Source organism: Cataglyphis hispanica, chromosome 4 (genome assembly GCF_021464435.1).
Source record: "Cataglyphis hispanica isolate Lineage 1 chromosome 4, ULB_Chis1_1.0, whole genome shotgun sequence".
Taxonomy (NCBI): Eukaryota; Metazoa; Arthropoda; class Insecta; order Hymenoptera; family Formicidae; genus Cataglyphis; species Cataglyphis hispanica.
Window position 1 is genome coordinate 5,918,463 of NC_065957.1, and position 19,385 is coordinate 5,937,847.

Below are 19,385 nucleotides of genomic sequence, written 5' to 3' on the forward strand. Positions count from 1 at the left end.
TGGATGCAGGTGTAGCCGCAAATCCTCTCTCGACAAAGCAGTCTTAATCGCGCATTTCCTCCTTTTTGAAAAGTACTTTGATGAGCACGTTTGCGATATCCGTGTAAACCCATATAAACCCGTGTACTTGCTATAATTTAGTGAAGAAAATTCGTGGTTTCTTGATTTCATTACTCAATGTCGACACAAGTTTTCACTCTATCGACCATGCTGACCACATCAGTTCACTAAGAGAATGTTCCGACGTCTATTAAATCATGATTTATGTTATAAAGTGGGTAATAATGGTTCGTTTAATAAAATCACGTTATAAGATATGGAGATTGTCGAAAACTAGAATAAACGGGCGTATATACACTTTATTATATTATACAATAAATGCAAACACGAATAACAAAAATCCAACTAAATTCCACTTTTTTTCTTTCTCATTAAAAAACTATGTTATTTTGTGCGAAGCTAATTAATGCGGTAATTTTATTTTTTTAATGTAATTATAATATCCCCATTTTCAACATTATTGAGAAGAAACTTTGTTATTTTTGCAATGATTTTTATATTTACTTTTTTTAATCTCTTGCTATTTGATTTATATAATTTTGTACGAATTTTGGGCTATTGAAATATTTGAGTAATAGTTATTATTACGTTAAATGGTACGAAAATCGTTCAAATGATACTTGTTGGGATTGTTTCTATAATATGCAACATTTTCTTGGCAACTTTATTGCGAATCCTCGTTTTGTTACTCGGCAAATTCTACATATCGACTTTGGCGTCAGGACTGACTCCTGGCGAAACCGCATCTAACAATGCAAAGCACATCCAATTTCTGGGATGCACGCGAAGTTATACTGCACCAAAACTTTTGACGATGACAGGGAAGTTTCTAGTGCGCATACATTTATCATCGCGTTGTGATCAAAAAAACAAATCGTGAAATCTATATGAATTTAACACTTTATTTTTAACGAATTAAATTTTTGAAATACAAAAACTGATGTCTTTTATAGTTGTTTAATAATAATAATAATAATTTTCTTATTAACAAAATGTGATAAATATAATATATTTTTTTTTTTAAATTGCTTTACATGCGAGAGAAAATAGAGAGAGAAGAGTCAAACAGAATACACAGCATAAGCTTGCATATTGCGATTCCGAATCATTAAAATTATATGCAATCGAATAAGTGTTGGCTGATTAGCTAAATCTACTCTACAAGCGCATATATTTATTATTTTCTGTTGTGACTATGATGTGATCGGTCGTTTGCATCTGACTGCAATCATTACAGTTAACGTCCTTCAACTCAGAATTCCGATTCAAGTGGGTCATCGAGCAAACGAGAACGGTTTGCATAATAATAGAGATGATTATTCTGACAACGGACGTTAAAATTTCATTGTCATGAGATATCATTTGTCTGACATGAATTAATCATTACATAGCACGAATTAGCTAAACTTTGATAAAATCTTTGATCAAACTATTTAAATATTAGACGGAAATGTAATTGAAACAGTTGGAAATTAGTAGTAATATTCAATGTATCACAATTTTCATTGCTATAGTTGTTTGAATTGGTCAACTCAAAGTAGCACTGATAGCACTGATAGCACTGATAGCACTGATTACTCAATATATAGTTATATCACGCAAAATGTATCGAGATATTCAATAAATTTCACTTGACACCTAAATTATCTTTAAATTGCAGAAGTGGAATGAAAAAAATGATATTTTTTGATCTAACATAAATAAAATATATAATCAGTCTCAGATACTTGATAAATAAATCTTGGTGAATATAAATGGTCTGAGAAATTTTTTATAAATGATATCATCAGGGAGATTTATGAGATTTATTTTCTTTTCAAAAAAATATATTATGAGAAAATAAATATACATTTATGTATATACATATAGATAAGTATTCTTTCAATTTTGATTTTTTGCAGAATTTATTTCTATATATTTTGTATGTGTGTGTAATATAAAAGATATAAAAGATATAAAATGTTAAAATATTCGCTTTATTCTTTTTTTTTAGAGATGAAATAAAAAAAATGTGCTTTATACCCAAACATAATACAATATCTGAGAATCCTCCTTGTGGCGAAAATTCATTGATATTTTAAAGTTTTTTACGACTAGCACGATCTTTCCGAAATATGTACTTTGTCCGATTCTTTTTTATACAGTGCCAAGTTTCTAATTAGATTTGCCATCAGTTTTCATATTATAGATATACGTGCGATTCAGCATCGTGAACATATATGTATTTGTAATATTATTTAGCACATGAAATAACGATCTGCTGAATGTAATAATAATGCCACCGAGATTGGTAACATCTCACGATATATCATGGCCCAATTTCGCTCCGAGGTCAAGCGAGAAAGAATTTCTGCAATCGTTTGGAGCACGTAGACGGTTAACATTGTAAGACGAAAATAGCAATCAAGGCTAATTTTATTTTTTTTTGCAGATTATATTAAAAATTAGACTTGCTTCAATAGCGAATTAAATCAGTTAAAAACACATGTTTTGACTTGTCCAAAATTTGAAAAAAAAAAAATTTAATTTTTACTTTCCTTTTTGAAGAAATGTAACTTCTTCAGGGAGGAATATAGGAATATGTTCATATGAAAGACCTTTCTTAATTTTAAAGAATCATTTTCTAAAATTTTTTGCACTTATTTAGAAACATCCTGTATATATATATATATATATATATATATATATATATATATATATTTGTTATTAATACATTATATATTACTGTACATTATATATTATATATATTATTATACATATATATTTAAGCATATTAATTAGTTTTTTGTATCGCACATTTAATTTTATTTTGTTGTTTCTAAGAGAACGTAATTAATTTATAATATAATTAATTTATATACATATAGGGTTTATACTTATCGGTTTAGGTCAACAATGTATTGTGAGATATAATATTGAAGTGTCAATACATTGATTTCACGACAAGTGTTTCTGTTTTGAGTTCGTTTGTTGCACGTTTACGCGTTGCACATGCATTTTAACGACTTCGTCACGCCAACTAATCATAAGACGATCGATCGACCTTATAAAAGTGGCAAAGGCACGTGGAAGCCAATACCCACACAACGCATTGACTGGACACACCTTGGAACGTGTCTAACTATAGAGAATTCCATTTTTTGTACAATGACAATTGTTGAATTTCGCGTGGGTCTCGACCATACTTCCAAACAAGAAAGCAGGAAGAAAAGCCAATCCGACACGCGATCAAGCGGCTTTATGAGATTTTTTTCTTTTCCTAGAGCAAGATTTAATGCTAATCAAGGTATCGTTTACGATTATGTCTCGAATATGTGCGTGACACATAAATTTGAGCAACATAAAAATTGTTGTAATAAAACCGCGATGACAGCGCAATTTTGCAGCCGCATGCATCTATTAAAACATTTTATTCTAAATAATGTACGATAATAAATAATGATGACTGTGTATGATTTGTCAAAAGCGAATATTTACAGAACAAAATATTTTGCAGCGAAATTTGCCTTTAAAAATTATTTTTGCGCAATACAAAATAAATTCAAGCTATTTAAATTTTCATAATTTCTAATTCTTGATATAGCATGCAGGTATCTTTTAGAAACTATTTTGTGTACTAAACATAATGATAGAATAGGAAAGCTAACATTGATAATTAATAATAAATTCGTTCTTTTATTTACCAATCATGTACAGAAAGTTTTGAAATAGTGATGTGTTTTGATTTCTCTAATACGCAATATGTGTGAGTTATGAATTTCTGTATCAGTTTTCTCTAGCGATTAAAAAACAGATGAATTTCAACTTGATAAATGGTTGATATTCAATTTTGAGTACTTGAACTATTATTACGATCTGTCAGTCAAGAGAAATCGGATTTTATATATCAAAACAAAAAGACATTTAATAACCAACATCCAATTAATCCTATATCTTTATTCTTTATCTAATTCGATTCTTTCATTCAATTTTCCGCATTAATTTTCATTATTGGATATCAATTTATATGCCTGCTATGTGTATAAATATCACGAATGATTTTTGAATGAAGAAGATATTTATAATTCTTGATGTATCGAGAAAGGGGCATGATCAATTCTCATCGATCTCTTATGTCAGCTTCCTTCATTATAATCGTCGATCATACGACTTTCTTTAATGAATAATAACAGTTAATGGTTCCTCGTTTGTTAGCCTTAACTCTAGCCTTGACTGACACATAAAGAACTGCTGGTTAAATTTATTAATTGATTAGATCGTAACACTGTTTGATAAATTATCAAACACGAATATTCTTCTTTGATAATCGCGATACAATGTTATGAGATATACGCTGTATTATTAAGTAAATGATTATTATTAAAAGCTAAACTGCAAAAATGAAATGTTTTGTCAGAGAGACGAATAGAAAGTCACAAATATTATTTTTATCAGATTTTAATCAGTCTTTATTGCAACGATAGAGTCGGGGGTGTAACGTTAGAAAGGATCAATGCCCAAGAGCAGTTTTATATTTTTACACGTCTTACGAGAAAACGCTACTTAGAAAGCCGTTAAGTCGATAGAATTTCCAAGCTACTTTCGTGTGTAGTCACTTCATGATTTCGCTGTCACTTGAGATTTATCGATCGCCTAAGTACACGCAATGGAGGACGCGCGTGTTAATATGAACAGGAACATTATTTAGTGCCTCTACAAAGTGCCATCGATATTCGATTGAGAAAGCGTGCTCCTTCAAAGATTTCCAAGTGAAGTTAATTATGCATGTACAATCCAATTGTCTGATTACATACATATTGATATGTTGATGTATATTTTCTTAACATTGCAACGTGATACATGTTACTTTAAAGAAAATTTCAGTATTATTAAAATCCTCATTATTTAATGATTTATTGGGACGATACAACTATTATAAATAATTCCCTTTTTTAAATTAGTTTTTGTTAATTTTTGTAAACAACTACATTTAATAATTCGATGGAAATTTTAGTAAATATGCCTTTAATTTTATGGATTTTTTTTATAGCGCAGTAGTTTATAATTAGCGTAGCTGCAACAATTTATTTTCTAACTTTATTTTCTTTGCTCTCTTTAAATTTTTAATATTTTTTTCATTTTTATCTAATACTATTTGCTAATTCCATATTCTCTCGCTTATCAAAATTTGTGGTCTTAATCTCGCGAGTTAATTTTTCCATGCTTATATTACCTTAATTATAACTCGCGATAATTAACCTAATTAAGTGGTAATTATAACTCTTGGTGTATAAACGTTTATCAACTATGTTGCACTGATGCTTCGTACAACGTATCGCGATGATATAATTTTAAATTTAATGCATACATATGTTTACATAACAATGTATATAACACGATATATTATATGTATATTTAACTATAATGTCTTTATATATAACGCGAGTAAGAGACATCTGAAGAGGAAAACCTAGTCCGGATTATTTCAAGAGTCGTTCTAGTTCCACGATTGACAAGTTGATGGACCAGATACATAAGGCTTCGTTTTCTAACGAATAAATTTCTCTAGTTGATTGTGTTTTCACCATTAACTGCCATTTATCGCGGGTCGTCATAACATAAATCTCCTCTCTTTGATTTTTCTCGCCAATTTATATTATATGTATTGTGAAATAGCAGTATCGTATTTTCTTCGCTACTTCAATTGCATTTAATAGCATAGCTATTTTCATTTCATCCGTGCGATGTCGGAATATTTATAAGAATTATGGAAATATTTATTTTATTCATATAATCGATTTGTGTATTTATTTTATATTTTATTTTGAATTAGTTTCTCTTATTTTTCTTATTTTTCAAGTCATTTGTTAAAATTGAATCTCTTTTCATCTTTTAAAAATAAAAAGTCTATTTTTATTTTTCTAAATATTACGTGCTTTTATCTTTTCTTTCGCATATTCTAATATTTTGATCTACGTAGTTTGTATTATAATAATGCTACAATACGTACATGCATAACAGCGTTACGTAACAATTCGTATGACTGACTTTTGAATCAGGAAGCGTTATTAAGTCTATTGAAGAGAGAGAAACGCATTGCTGATCTAGCCTGCCTACTTAAATTGATTGTAACTTGTGAATGAAATCTACAACACTTGCAGCAAGACTACCAGTCGACATGACAAAAAAAAATTTTGTAGGCGTTGTCAGTAACATGCTACATTTGCAATCATGCTAAGTATTTTCCGGGTTGTTTACACGCGCGACAATTGGTGTTCTGATCAAGACAAGAAACCCAAGATTATTTTCATAATCGAATTAATATTAAGTAAGTCAAAATGTGTAATATATTTTATTAGTCTAGAAAAATTTTGATCTGATGAATAATTGATAAATAATACATTAATAATACGTTATTTTTTTGTAAATTTCTATATAAATTTTTTTTTATAATAATAATATATATATATATATATATATATATATGTATATTATTTTTTGAATTATGTATTATTTTTATTTTTAATCGGTGATTAATGTTTTTTTATCGCTCTGCAACAACTCTGTTTGAATTTCTAATGATTATTTTACCGAACCGATTACTATCGCGTTAGTTTACCTAGATTCTCTATATTGCATTCGAGATCGATGTCTGTGAGTTGCAGTCTGAACAGATAGTAGACAGGATTGCGGTTTCTCAGTGGCAAACTCGTCATTCTCACAAACCGGCTCTGCTCATTGATCGATGTTCGCCAGACCGTGAAACGATCTCGACGAGGCTTTTACCATTCGCGGTGACATCGTCTCTCCGTCTGAGGGTTTGTTCACAATGCGCCATTCGTTCCGATTAAATGCACACGCGATAAGTCGATCGTTCGAGCCCATTGTCATAATTGAGATATGATCATCTTTTTTAACGAAAGAGCACGGAAATCGATTTTTTTCGTTGCTGTGTGGTGCATAAACATAATGCACTTTGTGACTGTTATACGAGCTAGCTTAAAATGTTGACTACAATAACATCAGATTTTGACTTTTCCACTGTCGCGTATGTTACATATATCAAGAATGCTTTTGTTGAATTATAAACAATTTTTTGTGTTTGATTGAATGGAAAAAGAGTACATACTAACCAATCAAAATGCGAAAATATTAAAATATTAAAAAATTAATTTGTATTATATGACATAATTGGTAATTACTTATATAAGACAGGTTTTGCGTATACTGAATACACTGATTTTGTGAATCATTAACGAGAGCTGTGTCACCGATCTTTAATCATAATCGATCAATCAATTTATGTTAGATTAAAAAAAACTTTTCCGTCATACAATGCTTAAATGCGGGTGTGTTGATACTTTGTAATTATATAATTATATAAAAACCATTAGCTAGCCGGTTCTCCTAATATACAGTTTTCGCTTCAAGTTTGATTTTCAGCGTGATATTGGAAATATATTACCAGCCACAGTTGTGCGCGAGCTGTCAAATCATGTTGGTTCATGAAAAGATTTATATTACTGCGATATGAAAAAGATATTTTGCAAATTCCATTCTATATGAGCGCTCGCGCGATAAATATTTTAATATTGAATATAAATAAGTCTTCTCCGTAGTTTCACCTGTTAAAACGTGAATTTTTTTGTTTTTCAAAGATTGAATTAGCAAATAAGGATCACTTGGCTACTAGAATTCTATTCACACTAGAATCATTATTGTCAACGTTGACAGTGATCAAACTGCGATGTGATATGACAGAGTGATGTTAGCTCGATCCTCTCTGTGTTCTCGAACTACATAATTCTGGATATTGAATATGCATGTCAACACCAATAGCATTCCAAGCATATATACAGGCATCAATAAATGTCGCATGCTTCGTGTCTCTTAATTGTATATGTACCATATAGATAATTCGGGATTAAATAGCACGTTAAAATATTTTTGATAAAGCGAAAATTTATCACAATGCCATATATATATATATATATATATATATATATATATATATATATATATATATCACAATACCAATCTCAAATTATCAAATATGTCAATGTTTTACTAACAATCAAATACTACTTTTTATTGCTACTAAACTAGTAAATGCTATAAACAGCTAATTCATGGTATGATTTCATTTATTCTAAAACTATTGCAATTTATAGAAATATGTATAGAATTTATTCGATTTCTTGAGATGAAATATATTTTTGCTTAGCACATATTGTAGATGCGAAGTATTTTTTTTCAATTTTTGTTTTTGCTATATATTGATATTTTTCATACTTTATTTAAAATTTGTTTGGGGTGGTAAAATGATAAATTATCCTGCGATAAAATTGGATGTTTTTACAAATCAAAAGGAAATAGTTGTAATGACAGGATTCTTCAAATTTTTTTCAAAAAGAGGACAATTGTATGATGTATCTTAGACACTGTTATCGTAGTTTTCCAAGAACTGAAAATCGATTCGATGATGAGGAATTTATAATATATATAATAGATATTATATAGCGTGTGATGTTTTACCTAATATCATTATAAAGTGACTGCGAGCAACTTTAGGCATATGAAAGTGTGAGAAATGGTGAATAAGTTTGAAAGAAAAATTGCAACAACAAAACGGAGCAAGGTAATGGTGAAGTCGTGGTGTCACATTACTTCATGGTGTGAAGTAACCTGCGTGCCTGAGCCTAAAGTCATGGCCAAGAGTATCGTCAAGAATAGCGATGGTGGATGTCCCTTGCATTGGGTTGACAATCCCACCGGACAGTCCAGACATCTTCTTCGAGTGGTTATCTTCTACTTAACTATATTGGCAGTATTATGGTGCATCCCTACTTGTCTTTATCATCGGTGAGAAAGCTTTATTAGGGATGTTTTTGTTGGTCATTTTCTCCGAAATGGACTTCTATTAAAATATTGACAAACATTTATTCAACAATCATTGTTTATTTTGTAAATTAATAAATTAATTAAATTAATTAATTTTTCTAGAAAAAATGCAATCTTAGAATTAAGATTCTTTTATAAATCTTTCATCTCGATTCATATATTTAATTGAATGGAAAGCGGAGAGAAAAATATTTTAAAAAATTATAAAAACAATAATCTGTGTATCAAATTTTGTTCATAGTTCTAGAAAAACTGCAAAAAAATTATAATATAATAATATAGAATGATTTGAATAGATATTTATATAAAAAATTTACATATGATATCAGATATATTTATATTTTAAAACCGATTTTTTTTTTACATAAAATTGGTTGCAGCAGTTACGTATTTTCTATAATTATAAATAATTACTCTATATTCATGCATATATTTTTTCGATGTTAATTCAATTCATCATCGTATCTCATATTTTCAATATACATGATTATGATTTTGAAAAATTTTATTTATCTGAAAGTGATCGCCGCACATTCTATTCTAGTATTTAAAAGAATTATATTTGTCGCATATCATGCATATCACAAAGCATAATGTATTATCTTTAACTTTCTTTCAAAATTACAATATTTATCATTGCAATATATTAATTTTTCTTTAGTAATAGATGTGATATTATTCTTCTTTTTAATAGCGAATTTTTTAACATAATTATATTAATTATAAACATTTTACTTTAAAAACATGGGATATCTGTAAGATATAGAAGTATCTCACAATGTACGTATGTAAATTTTTTTTTATTAAAGTTATATTTATTAATGAATTTTATTATTTGATTATTATAGTAATAATATAATATGCACGAATTATTTAATGACAAAATTACGTAATTTGTTAAATTCTACCATATCGATCTTGCATGTAAAAAATATATTGAGAGATAAGTTTAGAGATGGTATTTAATAGATAAGCCGTTCTCCAAAATTTCAAATTAAACAAATCAAAATATAATAAATATAATACAGTAAAGTATTAAAGTTATGATTTTTATAAGGCAATATCACATTGTTCGGCAATAGAATACGATTTGTATATATATTATATATAACGAGATATTAATATGACTCGATGATTATTGTGTTGGCAGGATTTCCGAGACCGGCCAAGCTGTAGTGTTGACGTTGGTGGACACTGCGGCGGCGGAATTGCAGAATCTGGCCGAGCCGAAGATCGACCGTGAGTTTTCCTCGAGATCGTCCATCAAGAATTCCTCGATTTTGAGCGATGACCAAATCAGACAAACCGAGCACATAAAGGAGATCGTTGTGCCGACGACGCAGATCCAACCACCGCTGATTGTTGATGAGACGACGGCGACGACGGAGCGACCGAATGACACGGAGGCCTTCGAGGACGGCGAGGAAGTGCTTTTGTTGAAAAAGATATCCACCGAGGAGGCTCCGGAGGTCGTGGTAATCGTTAGAGCAGAGCAGAAAGTCAATATGGATGAGTTGGAATTGAGAATCGAAGAGGAGGTTGGGCAAGTTCAGATGTCCGAAGAGTTGTCCTCAAAGGTCGACGACACATTTACTACAGCATCGGAATTGAATGATACGGCGGCCAGAGCACAATTGATTAGTGGTAGTAGAGATGAAACTGTAGCGGTGATCTTAGACGGGCTTGTTACTTCAGGTCCTTCCGATCCGCATGAGGATATACCATCCTTCAGCGAATGGGCACAGAAACGTTTGGAGGAGGTCGAGAAGAAGAAAAGTGAGTATATATTTTTCTTTATCAAAAAATTGATAAATGTTTATTATAAAATATTTATTATAATGCATTGCATTAAATTAAATACAATTGTAGCAGGCAATACAATTGCATTACATTCAGTTGCACATTTTATTTACGATTATTTTACTTATTTTACAGCTCATCCAAATGCTTCCGTGCAGACTCCGGGTAGTCCAGGACGAAGTGTAAGCGGCATGAAGATTCGTTCCAAAAATTACGCCTCTCCCGACTGTGGTGCCAAAATCGTGGCAGCCAATCCCGAAGCGAATAGCGCCAAAAATGTTTTGGTGTCCACGCGGGACGAGTACATGCTGAACGCCTGTACATCGCGCATCTGGTTCGTTGTTGAACTTTGCGAGGCAATCCAGGCGAAAAAAATTGAGCTGGCAAATTTCGAGCTCTTCAGTTCGTCGCCGAAAGAATTCTCCGTGTATGTGAGCGATCGTTTTCCCACTAAAGATTGGAGTCCAGTCGGTCATTTCACTGCTAAGGACGTGAAGGACATTCAGAGTTTTGTTCTGCATTCTCACTTCTTTGGTAAATTCATCAAGGTTGAGCTACAATCGCATTATGGTTCGGAACATTTCTGTCCCATCTCGTTGTTTCGCGCTTACGGTACCAGTGAGTTCGAAGTATTGGAAACCGAGACGGAGAATCAGATTCTACAAGAAACGAGCACAGAGAACGACGATGACGAGGATAGCGACGAGGAGGAGCTATTGGATAGTGAAGGCGATGAGCCTTCCAAGCCACCAAGAAATCTCTTTGGCAGCGCGCGCGATGCTGTACTAAGTATTGTGAAAAAGGCTGCAGAGGTTTTAGTGAAATCCAGTGATCTCACTGGAAATAACATCACGGAAATACAGCAGAGTATCGATGAAGACAATATCTTGGACAATTCATACACGAGCTGCATGACGCCTAGATACACGATTCTCTGCGGTAATTGTACTGATCAAAAGTTTGCCAGCGTTTTTCAGCTGGTTAGTTGTAGAGATCGGCAATTGAACGATTTGCTTAAGATTGATTTGGTGAATAGAACTCTGAGACGAGGACGATTGTGTAGTTTTCATGGTGTGAAGATCGAGTCTTGGCGAGAAAAAGAGGAAGAAATGAATTGCAATAATACGACGCGTTTCGATTTGGTGGATCTTCAAGCGATTTTTTTAACTTCTGTCTTTAAACCCGAATACATTGTAGCATTATGTAATGTTCTTGCAACAAGGGACCGTAAGGTGGTGATGAACACAAGTTATGAGATTCCCATGAACAGTTCTGAGAAAGACAGAGAAAATATTTTATCTACCAAGATTACCGATCATAGTGGCGAGATAACTTTTCATCATCAAGTTTCTGTCACGTGTACTTTAGATTCGAATTCTCCTGCTTGCAAGTCTGGAACGTTTTCTGACAAGGAGTTCCGACAACAACGTTTAGTTCAGGATACCGAGGAAATCGGGGATATCAGCTCTGCCTCCATAAAGACTTCTGACAGTTTGGCATCGCAGATCAAACCCACGAAAACACTTAGTAAGGAAGATATGAAGAAAGAGTCTTCTGTACCGATTTTAGAACCTAGTAAGGAGCTCACGGAGGAAACGTTGCAGCCAGAATTGCTGACGACTGTTCCGCCACCATCTAATCCAACGCCAACATTGAAAATCGTTGAAGAATTATCGGTTCTAGGAACTTCTGTCGAGTTAACATCAAAAACTATAAGTAGCAGTCCGTCGATGAATTCGCTTGACAATCAAGAAACGAGTGATACTCTTGTGCCTGATACGGAAAATTCCGAAACTATTGTGCAAATCAAAACAAATAAATCGGAAAATGGCGAGCAAGATGGGAAACAGGTGAAAGATTTGAACGAGCAAGAAGTCGTTCGATTGTCATCTCAAGATTCTCTTTCGTTAGATACATTATTTTCCGATTTGAAAGATTTGGAGGGTGATACAGTTAACATGCAGAATGGGGCATCTTCATCAATGGCTCAACCTATAGCAAGTGCTGCGCCTCAGAAGGAGTCGGTTTTTCTTCGACTGTCTAACAGAATCAAGGTAACAAAGAACACTCTTCAGAAAAATTTAAGAAAGATATTTATTACAACGCGATTATTTTTTAAAAATATTGAAAAACTTGTGAAAAAATAAAAGAAAAAAGAAGTAATTGTTTATTTATTAAAACAGTTATATTTATTTATATGCATTTTTATATGAATTTTTCAGGCTTTAGAAAGGAATATGTCACTAAGTGGACAATATCTGGAAGAATTGAGTCGTCGTTACAAAAAGCAAGTAGAAGAAATGCAGCGCTCACTGGAGCGCGCGGTAGCCGCTATGAACGAGGAGTCTCGAAAGGGTGAAGAGCGCGAAGCGAAGAGAATGGACGAGATCGCTATTTTGAGGGAAGAAATCGCTATACTCTCGAAATCAGTCGAAACTCTTCTTTATGATCGCGACAGCTGGCGCAATCGAATATCCGCAATTGTTCAGCACGCCTTGCTGATTTGTTTGGAAGTTATCGTTATCATTGTGATTTTCTCTTATTGCCGTAGAGGAGATTTTGGAGAAGAGAAATTTCAATCAGAGACAAAGAAGGAGAAAGAGACGCGTCGAAAGAGTGCGGAGAACTTTAGCACTCATGCCGCGACGAAAAAAACGAGGAAACGGCGACCTAGCGAGATCGCTTCTCACATTAGCGGCACGTATCATGAGCTGATGATCGATGATCGATCTCATGAGACAAAGAAGGAGCGAAAAAGGAAACGCAAGAAGGAAATAATCGCCACCGGAACTTACCCTAGAGTAGGAGTTAATCTCGACGTGAAAGAAGCAATTCGTTATAAGAGTATATTGAATGTTATCCCTGACGGTACGACATCAAGAAGAGCATCGTCTATAGAACCTCTACATTCTAAAGAGTCGCAAAACTTGCTTAACAAGAGGCCAGAATCTGCGCCCGAGGTTGCTATTGGTTGGTTCGATGATCAAACAGAGAAAAGAGAACGAATCGTGCAACCTGCATTGCCGAAAAATAAAGTCTTCAAGATAGAATTAGATTCCGAACTGATTCGTCAAGATGATGAACTCAGCGAATCTAATTCGTCAGTAATTGTGCATAAATCTGTTGAAAAATCGCCCTCAATTGAACGGAAGATTGGGGAATCAAAGAACGGCTCATTCAGAACCAGTGGTATCCTTAAAAACGCAAAATTAAGTTCGCCTTCTTTCATGAAGACTGCTTTAGGCACGAGAAGAAAAAGAAAGTCCTCTTCAAGTTCTATCGAGAAATGGGAATGGTGCCAGGACTCAGAGCATTCAAATAACAGGTCTTTCCCGTCCAGTCCCATAGGTTTGAAGACATTATCACAAACCATCGACAGCATCAATGGTGAAGCTGCGAATGGCTTGATCGAGGAAAGCGATGAATTGAGGAGTAGTAATGTTACACCTACGTCGAGCAAAAAAGAAAAAAGAAGCGCTGGTCTAAAAAAAATGGTAAGAAAGTTTTTCTGATTGAAATAGATCAACACACAGACTGAACTGAAACATCGATCTTTGCGTCGAATTGCCATATAAACTGCAGGTAGGCTTTACTCGTGTGATAAATTGAAGTAATCGATTTAAATGAGGAATGAGACTAAGATGAAAGTACGAAGCAAGATTGAAAAATTTCACGAATTTATATAATTAAATATAAATTAGATACTCTTACATCTTTTAGAGGATCGAAGATAAATGAATGAACTAAAAACTTTTCAAATTACAATATGTAAATAAGTTTTCGTCTGAGCACGATTTTATCCATCTTAATTGTGTATAGACTAGCAAGCGGTGTGTTAATTATTTGAATTTATTAATGCTGAATTCTTTTTTTGCTCAAAGTTACATGTAACTTGGAGAATATATCATAACTTTAAAAGAGGCAAATTTGAAACAGCTTACATAAAATTTCTAAGATAAAAATTGAGGCAGAAAATCATTAAGCATGACTGCCTAAATTTTGAAAGATTCCTCCATCACTACATCATTTACTATGATATATGTATTTTTTGTTTATATGTGATAATACGCGGTTTCATGCACCACGATCACAGTTGTGCTTTACTTATTAGCAATAATTGTATCATACGTAATTAGTATGCTTGCACTCGTTATAAAATACAAAGAAATACATAGAAGTTTGCTACGAGGCATATGTATTTTAACTGCGTCATTGTCGTAAACATAAGATTACCCCACCGTTGCGAAAGATAAAATGAGAGAGAAATTTATAAACATATATATTATTTTACGTAGAATATATATTATACTGATTGGTTTTAATCGCTGCAACAAGAAACTACAACGATATAGAAAACATTTCTAACGCTTTTGTTTTAGATTGCATTCGAATTATTTAATAATTTTTCCTTATTAATCATCGCCAGAGAGAGAGAGAGGGAGAGAGAGAGGGTGAGAGGGAGAGAGAGAGGAAGAGAGAGAGGAGAGAGAGAGGGAGAGAGGAGAGAGAGGAGTGGAGAGAGGGAGGAGGGAGTATGGGGAGAGAGTGAGAGTGAGTGGAGATGTGTGTGGAGAGTGTGTGTGAGTGGTGTGTGTGTGAGTGTGAGTGTGTATGGAGTGTGGAGTGCGTGTAGAGGTGCGTGTACGTGTGAGCGTGTGAGTGTGTGAGCGTGGCGCGTGCGTGTGTGTGTATGTGTAGCGCATGTGCGTGCATGCGTGCGTGCGTGCGTGCGTGCGTGCGTGCGTGCGTGCGTGCGTGTGTGTGTGTGTCTGTGTGTGTGTGTGTATGAAATAAGGATCAAATAGTAGAAAATAAGAAAAATCTCTTAAGTTTGCCAATGTCATTAAATTATAAAAGCAGAAGAAATGTTTATATATAGTTTTAAGTAAGATAATTCAAAATAATTTGAGTTAGTCATTTTTAGTTATGCATATCAAAGGAATTAGTTGGCCGAAAAATTTCGTATGACTTAACAATTAAATTTTAGCTTTCCATGTACAAAGAATCGATTTGCTTTTATTAATTTGTTTCTAATTGGTAGAGTTTTGGCATGGTACTTTTTAGAAATATGCTATACATTGATTTTCAAACGAGTGTGTAATTTATATGTACGTATTTGGGTTACATAAAGTTTTAAATTTTGATCTCTGCCTTGTCTCTTCAAGGCAATTTTTATATTTTTACTGCGAAATCTGTAGATCAATGTTTAAAATTTTATAAGAAATTTCAAGAGATTTAGCCGCAAGGAATCGGAAATAAACTTTGTTTTTATTACAAACAAATTACTTAATTTGCGGCATATTTACTGGAGTAATTAATATATAGATTTTTCAATTTTATGTTTGTTAATATGTGAATTATAAAAGTCGTATTTTTCGCATGATAACAGTATAGTTTTTGTAATAAATGAAAGATATTGAAATCACAAAAAAGAGATAATTATAATTATAAAAATATGTAATAGCTTTCAATTCGTTTCTTTATTAAATGGCATGATATTTTTGATAAAATATTAAACTATTTTAATTTTTTTCTTTACTCTAAAAATAAAAGATGTAGTAAATTTGATTATTCTTTCCACTCAAATCTTCGATTGTTATCATTGTTGATGACAACATTGCAATAGATTTACGAATGAAAATCTGCAGAAAAGCACACCTTCAAAACCTTCGAATAGTTTTTGTTTGCTTGATACATCTTTCATATGTGTTATTTATTTTGTTTTTCTGATAGTCTGCCGTTCTCGTCTTCCAATAATGTATTGTAAGTAAACTTTGTTCTCTGAAAAAAAGAAAAATTCTATAGATATATTAGATAACGATTTTAACATCATTCATGTTTTTTCTCTCTTTTAGAGTTTTAGACATTTGCATTACGAATTTAGTGCTAAATGTAACCGTGTAATTCGCATAAACATATAAATATACATAAATATATAATTCAGTAATACATAATAGCATATGTATGATTATTTGTACATATACGATTGTATCATGTAATTAAATATATGGCTAACATTTAGCGCTAAATGTGTAAAATGTAAAACGTTTCTTCTGTCGATATCTCAATTTTATTAAATATCTATCGACAAGATATTTCAAAGATTAACAATGATTGTGCCAGCATTTTTTGTATTTGATAAAGAAATGCGCTGTGATAAATTCTCTTGAGATTTGCAAAAAGACAGAGACGAATATAAAGAAGTATAGAAAAAGAGGAAAAGAGAAGAATACAAAATGAGAAAGGACTTAATAAGGAGGAGTAATGAATCCATGAATTACTTAAACTTTAATTAAACTTGTGTCCTATTACTTTTTTAACGTGCATTTAGATATTAAAAATACCGATAGATGAAAAACTATATATATATATATATATATATATATATATATATATATATATATATATATATATATATATATATATTTGGTATGCTTGTATGATGTGAGAGCTTTTAGCAAATATATTTTCTATATACGCGTATATCATTAATCTAGTGACTATTTATATGCGATATTATATTGAGTAAAATATTTTAGCAATTTTTCATAATTTCCATTTTTGAATGAAATCATCGTCATAATAATAATCGCAAGTTTTATATAGATTTTATGGTATGAATGTGAATGTAAATGGAATAATTAACGAAAATACGGAGCTCGATTTCAAGAATAACGTGTTACTCTTTTTTCATAGCATAATATATATTTATTCTTTTCTTAATTTAGTGCAAAAGTACCGCAATCTAATATATATTATAACAAAATACAACATATATATATATATATATATATATATATATATATATATATATATATAATATACTTGATAATACTTAAAATTATCTATAATATTTAGAAATATATTTATTTTTTAATATTTGTTATATATTGATCTGATAATTGTAAAAAAACACGAAACTAAATTTCTAATACAATAAGATGGTATTTCGAAATTAAACTGTAAAACTAATTTTTAAGCAATTTATCAATTTTTTATGTTTTTATGCATTCTATAATGAATATTTAAATATCAAGAAATAGGAACATTACATATCATTTATCAACAATTAGTAAAATATATAAAATAACATATTTTGCGTTCACGTGCTATTTATATATATCTGTATTTTACGGCAAGAATTATTTATAATTTATAAATAATTCTTTATAATTATATTTATATTTATTTATATACATATAATTTAATCAATAAATATAATACTAATTGATAATGAAAACTTTTTATAGTTCTACTACGTACATTATAGATCATACTGCTAGTAATGTAAGAATGATTAAAAAATCGAGCTGCGTTATTTTCGTGCAGTTATCTTATGCTAGTCTATAACTGCGAAGTGTTCTATCAGTTATATCCTAATAAGACATTAGTTTTCTTCAGAAAGAAAATCTGTAGAGGGGATGTTTTAATTCTTTTATTAATGTATGAATGATTAAAAATTTGATGCCACAGATGTTCGAACGGATTTCTAGATAGGCGCGTATAAGAAAATGTGTAAATACATTGTAGAATAAATAAAATCATCGCGATACACATATATGTAATTATATTATACATGTAATTACCTATATACACCTATGTAATTATTAGAGACTTGTTCCTATATATATATATATATATATATATATATATATATATATATATATATATATATATATATAAATTAATGAAAGTTATTTTAACTGTGTGTGGTGCTCTATCTGTCTAAAAATTTTGATATTGTAGAAAGGCAGAAAATATGCATTAAACTTTATTTCCATTATTTGTAAAACAGTCATATATGAAACAATAAAAATATTAAATAACATTATTGATGCATTGAAAAGAATACTAGTCACTCAGACTAATATTTTTCGTATCTACATATATTTTCATTATTAATTTATTCATCGCAATTGATATATGAAAAAAAGAATAACCAAATTTTATTAAATTTAGATCTTTTAATTGTATGTGATAAATACATCTTTATATGTATATCAATGTGCAAAGAAAATTCATGAATATTTCTTTTTATTTATTTAAATATTTATGTGCTATATACACGTTTCTACATTTTAGCATAAATTTCTAATATATTAAAATGAATATTTGAATGAGTACTATTAAAATGATTTATTATATATTAGAGAAAGATATGTATGAAAGATGGAAAAGTATATATATATGTGTATGTATGTGCGTGTGTAGGAAAGAAATAATATATATATAAAATTGTTTGCCTATTGTTGAATGTTTAGTCAATTATTATGACTGTTATTCATGCGCCTAAATTTTAATTGCTTGTAATTAAACTGTATGTCTGTAAATACAAAAGTAATGCACATTGCATATAATGAATTAATGGAAGAATAAAGTTGCCAAAAAATTCATCGTATATACATCATATATACATATGTATAATAACTTTTCCTTAACTCAATTAATATATTGTTTAGAAATAATCTGTAAGCATTATGCATCGAAAAAATCATAGAACTTTTTACATGAAAAAAATAATAAATTAACTTATGATTTAAATGCCGACATTTTATGTGTGCGTGAATATATCTGAATAAAATTATTTTAATGAATTGTACATAGAAAATATATTAAAGTAAAATAAATGTTTTAAAAGATATATA

At 31.0% G+C, this 19,385-nt stretch overlaps 1 protein-coding gene across 2 annotated transcripts in view; it reads left to right on the forward strand.

Moving 5' to 3' along the window:
• The window catches only part of LOC126849137 (SUN domain-containing ossification factor), a 35,904-nt gene extending 20,987 nt beyond the window's left edge, over positions 1-14,917 (forward strand). The window contains exons 1-4 of one of the 2 annotated variants that reach the window (XM_050590717.1): positions 8,493-8,901; positions 10,091-10,716; positions 10,876-12,794; positions 12,963-14,917. In XM_050590717.1, the coding sequence (XP_050446674.1) occupies positions 8,630-8,901; positions 10,091-10,716; positions 10,876-12,794; positions 12,963-14,252 (4,107 nt within the window). In that variant the 5' untranslated portion in view covers positions 8,493-8,629 and the 3' untranslated portion in view covers positions 14,253-14,917. Of the gene's footprint in view, positions 1-8,492; positions 8,902-10,090; positions 10,717-10,875; positions 12,795-12,962 lie in introns of those variants that run through there. The other variant, XM_050590716.1, reaches the window with a different exon arrangement.
• The last annotated feature ends 4,468 nt before the right edge of the window (positions 14,918-19,385 follow it).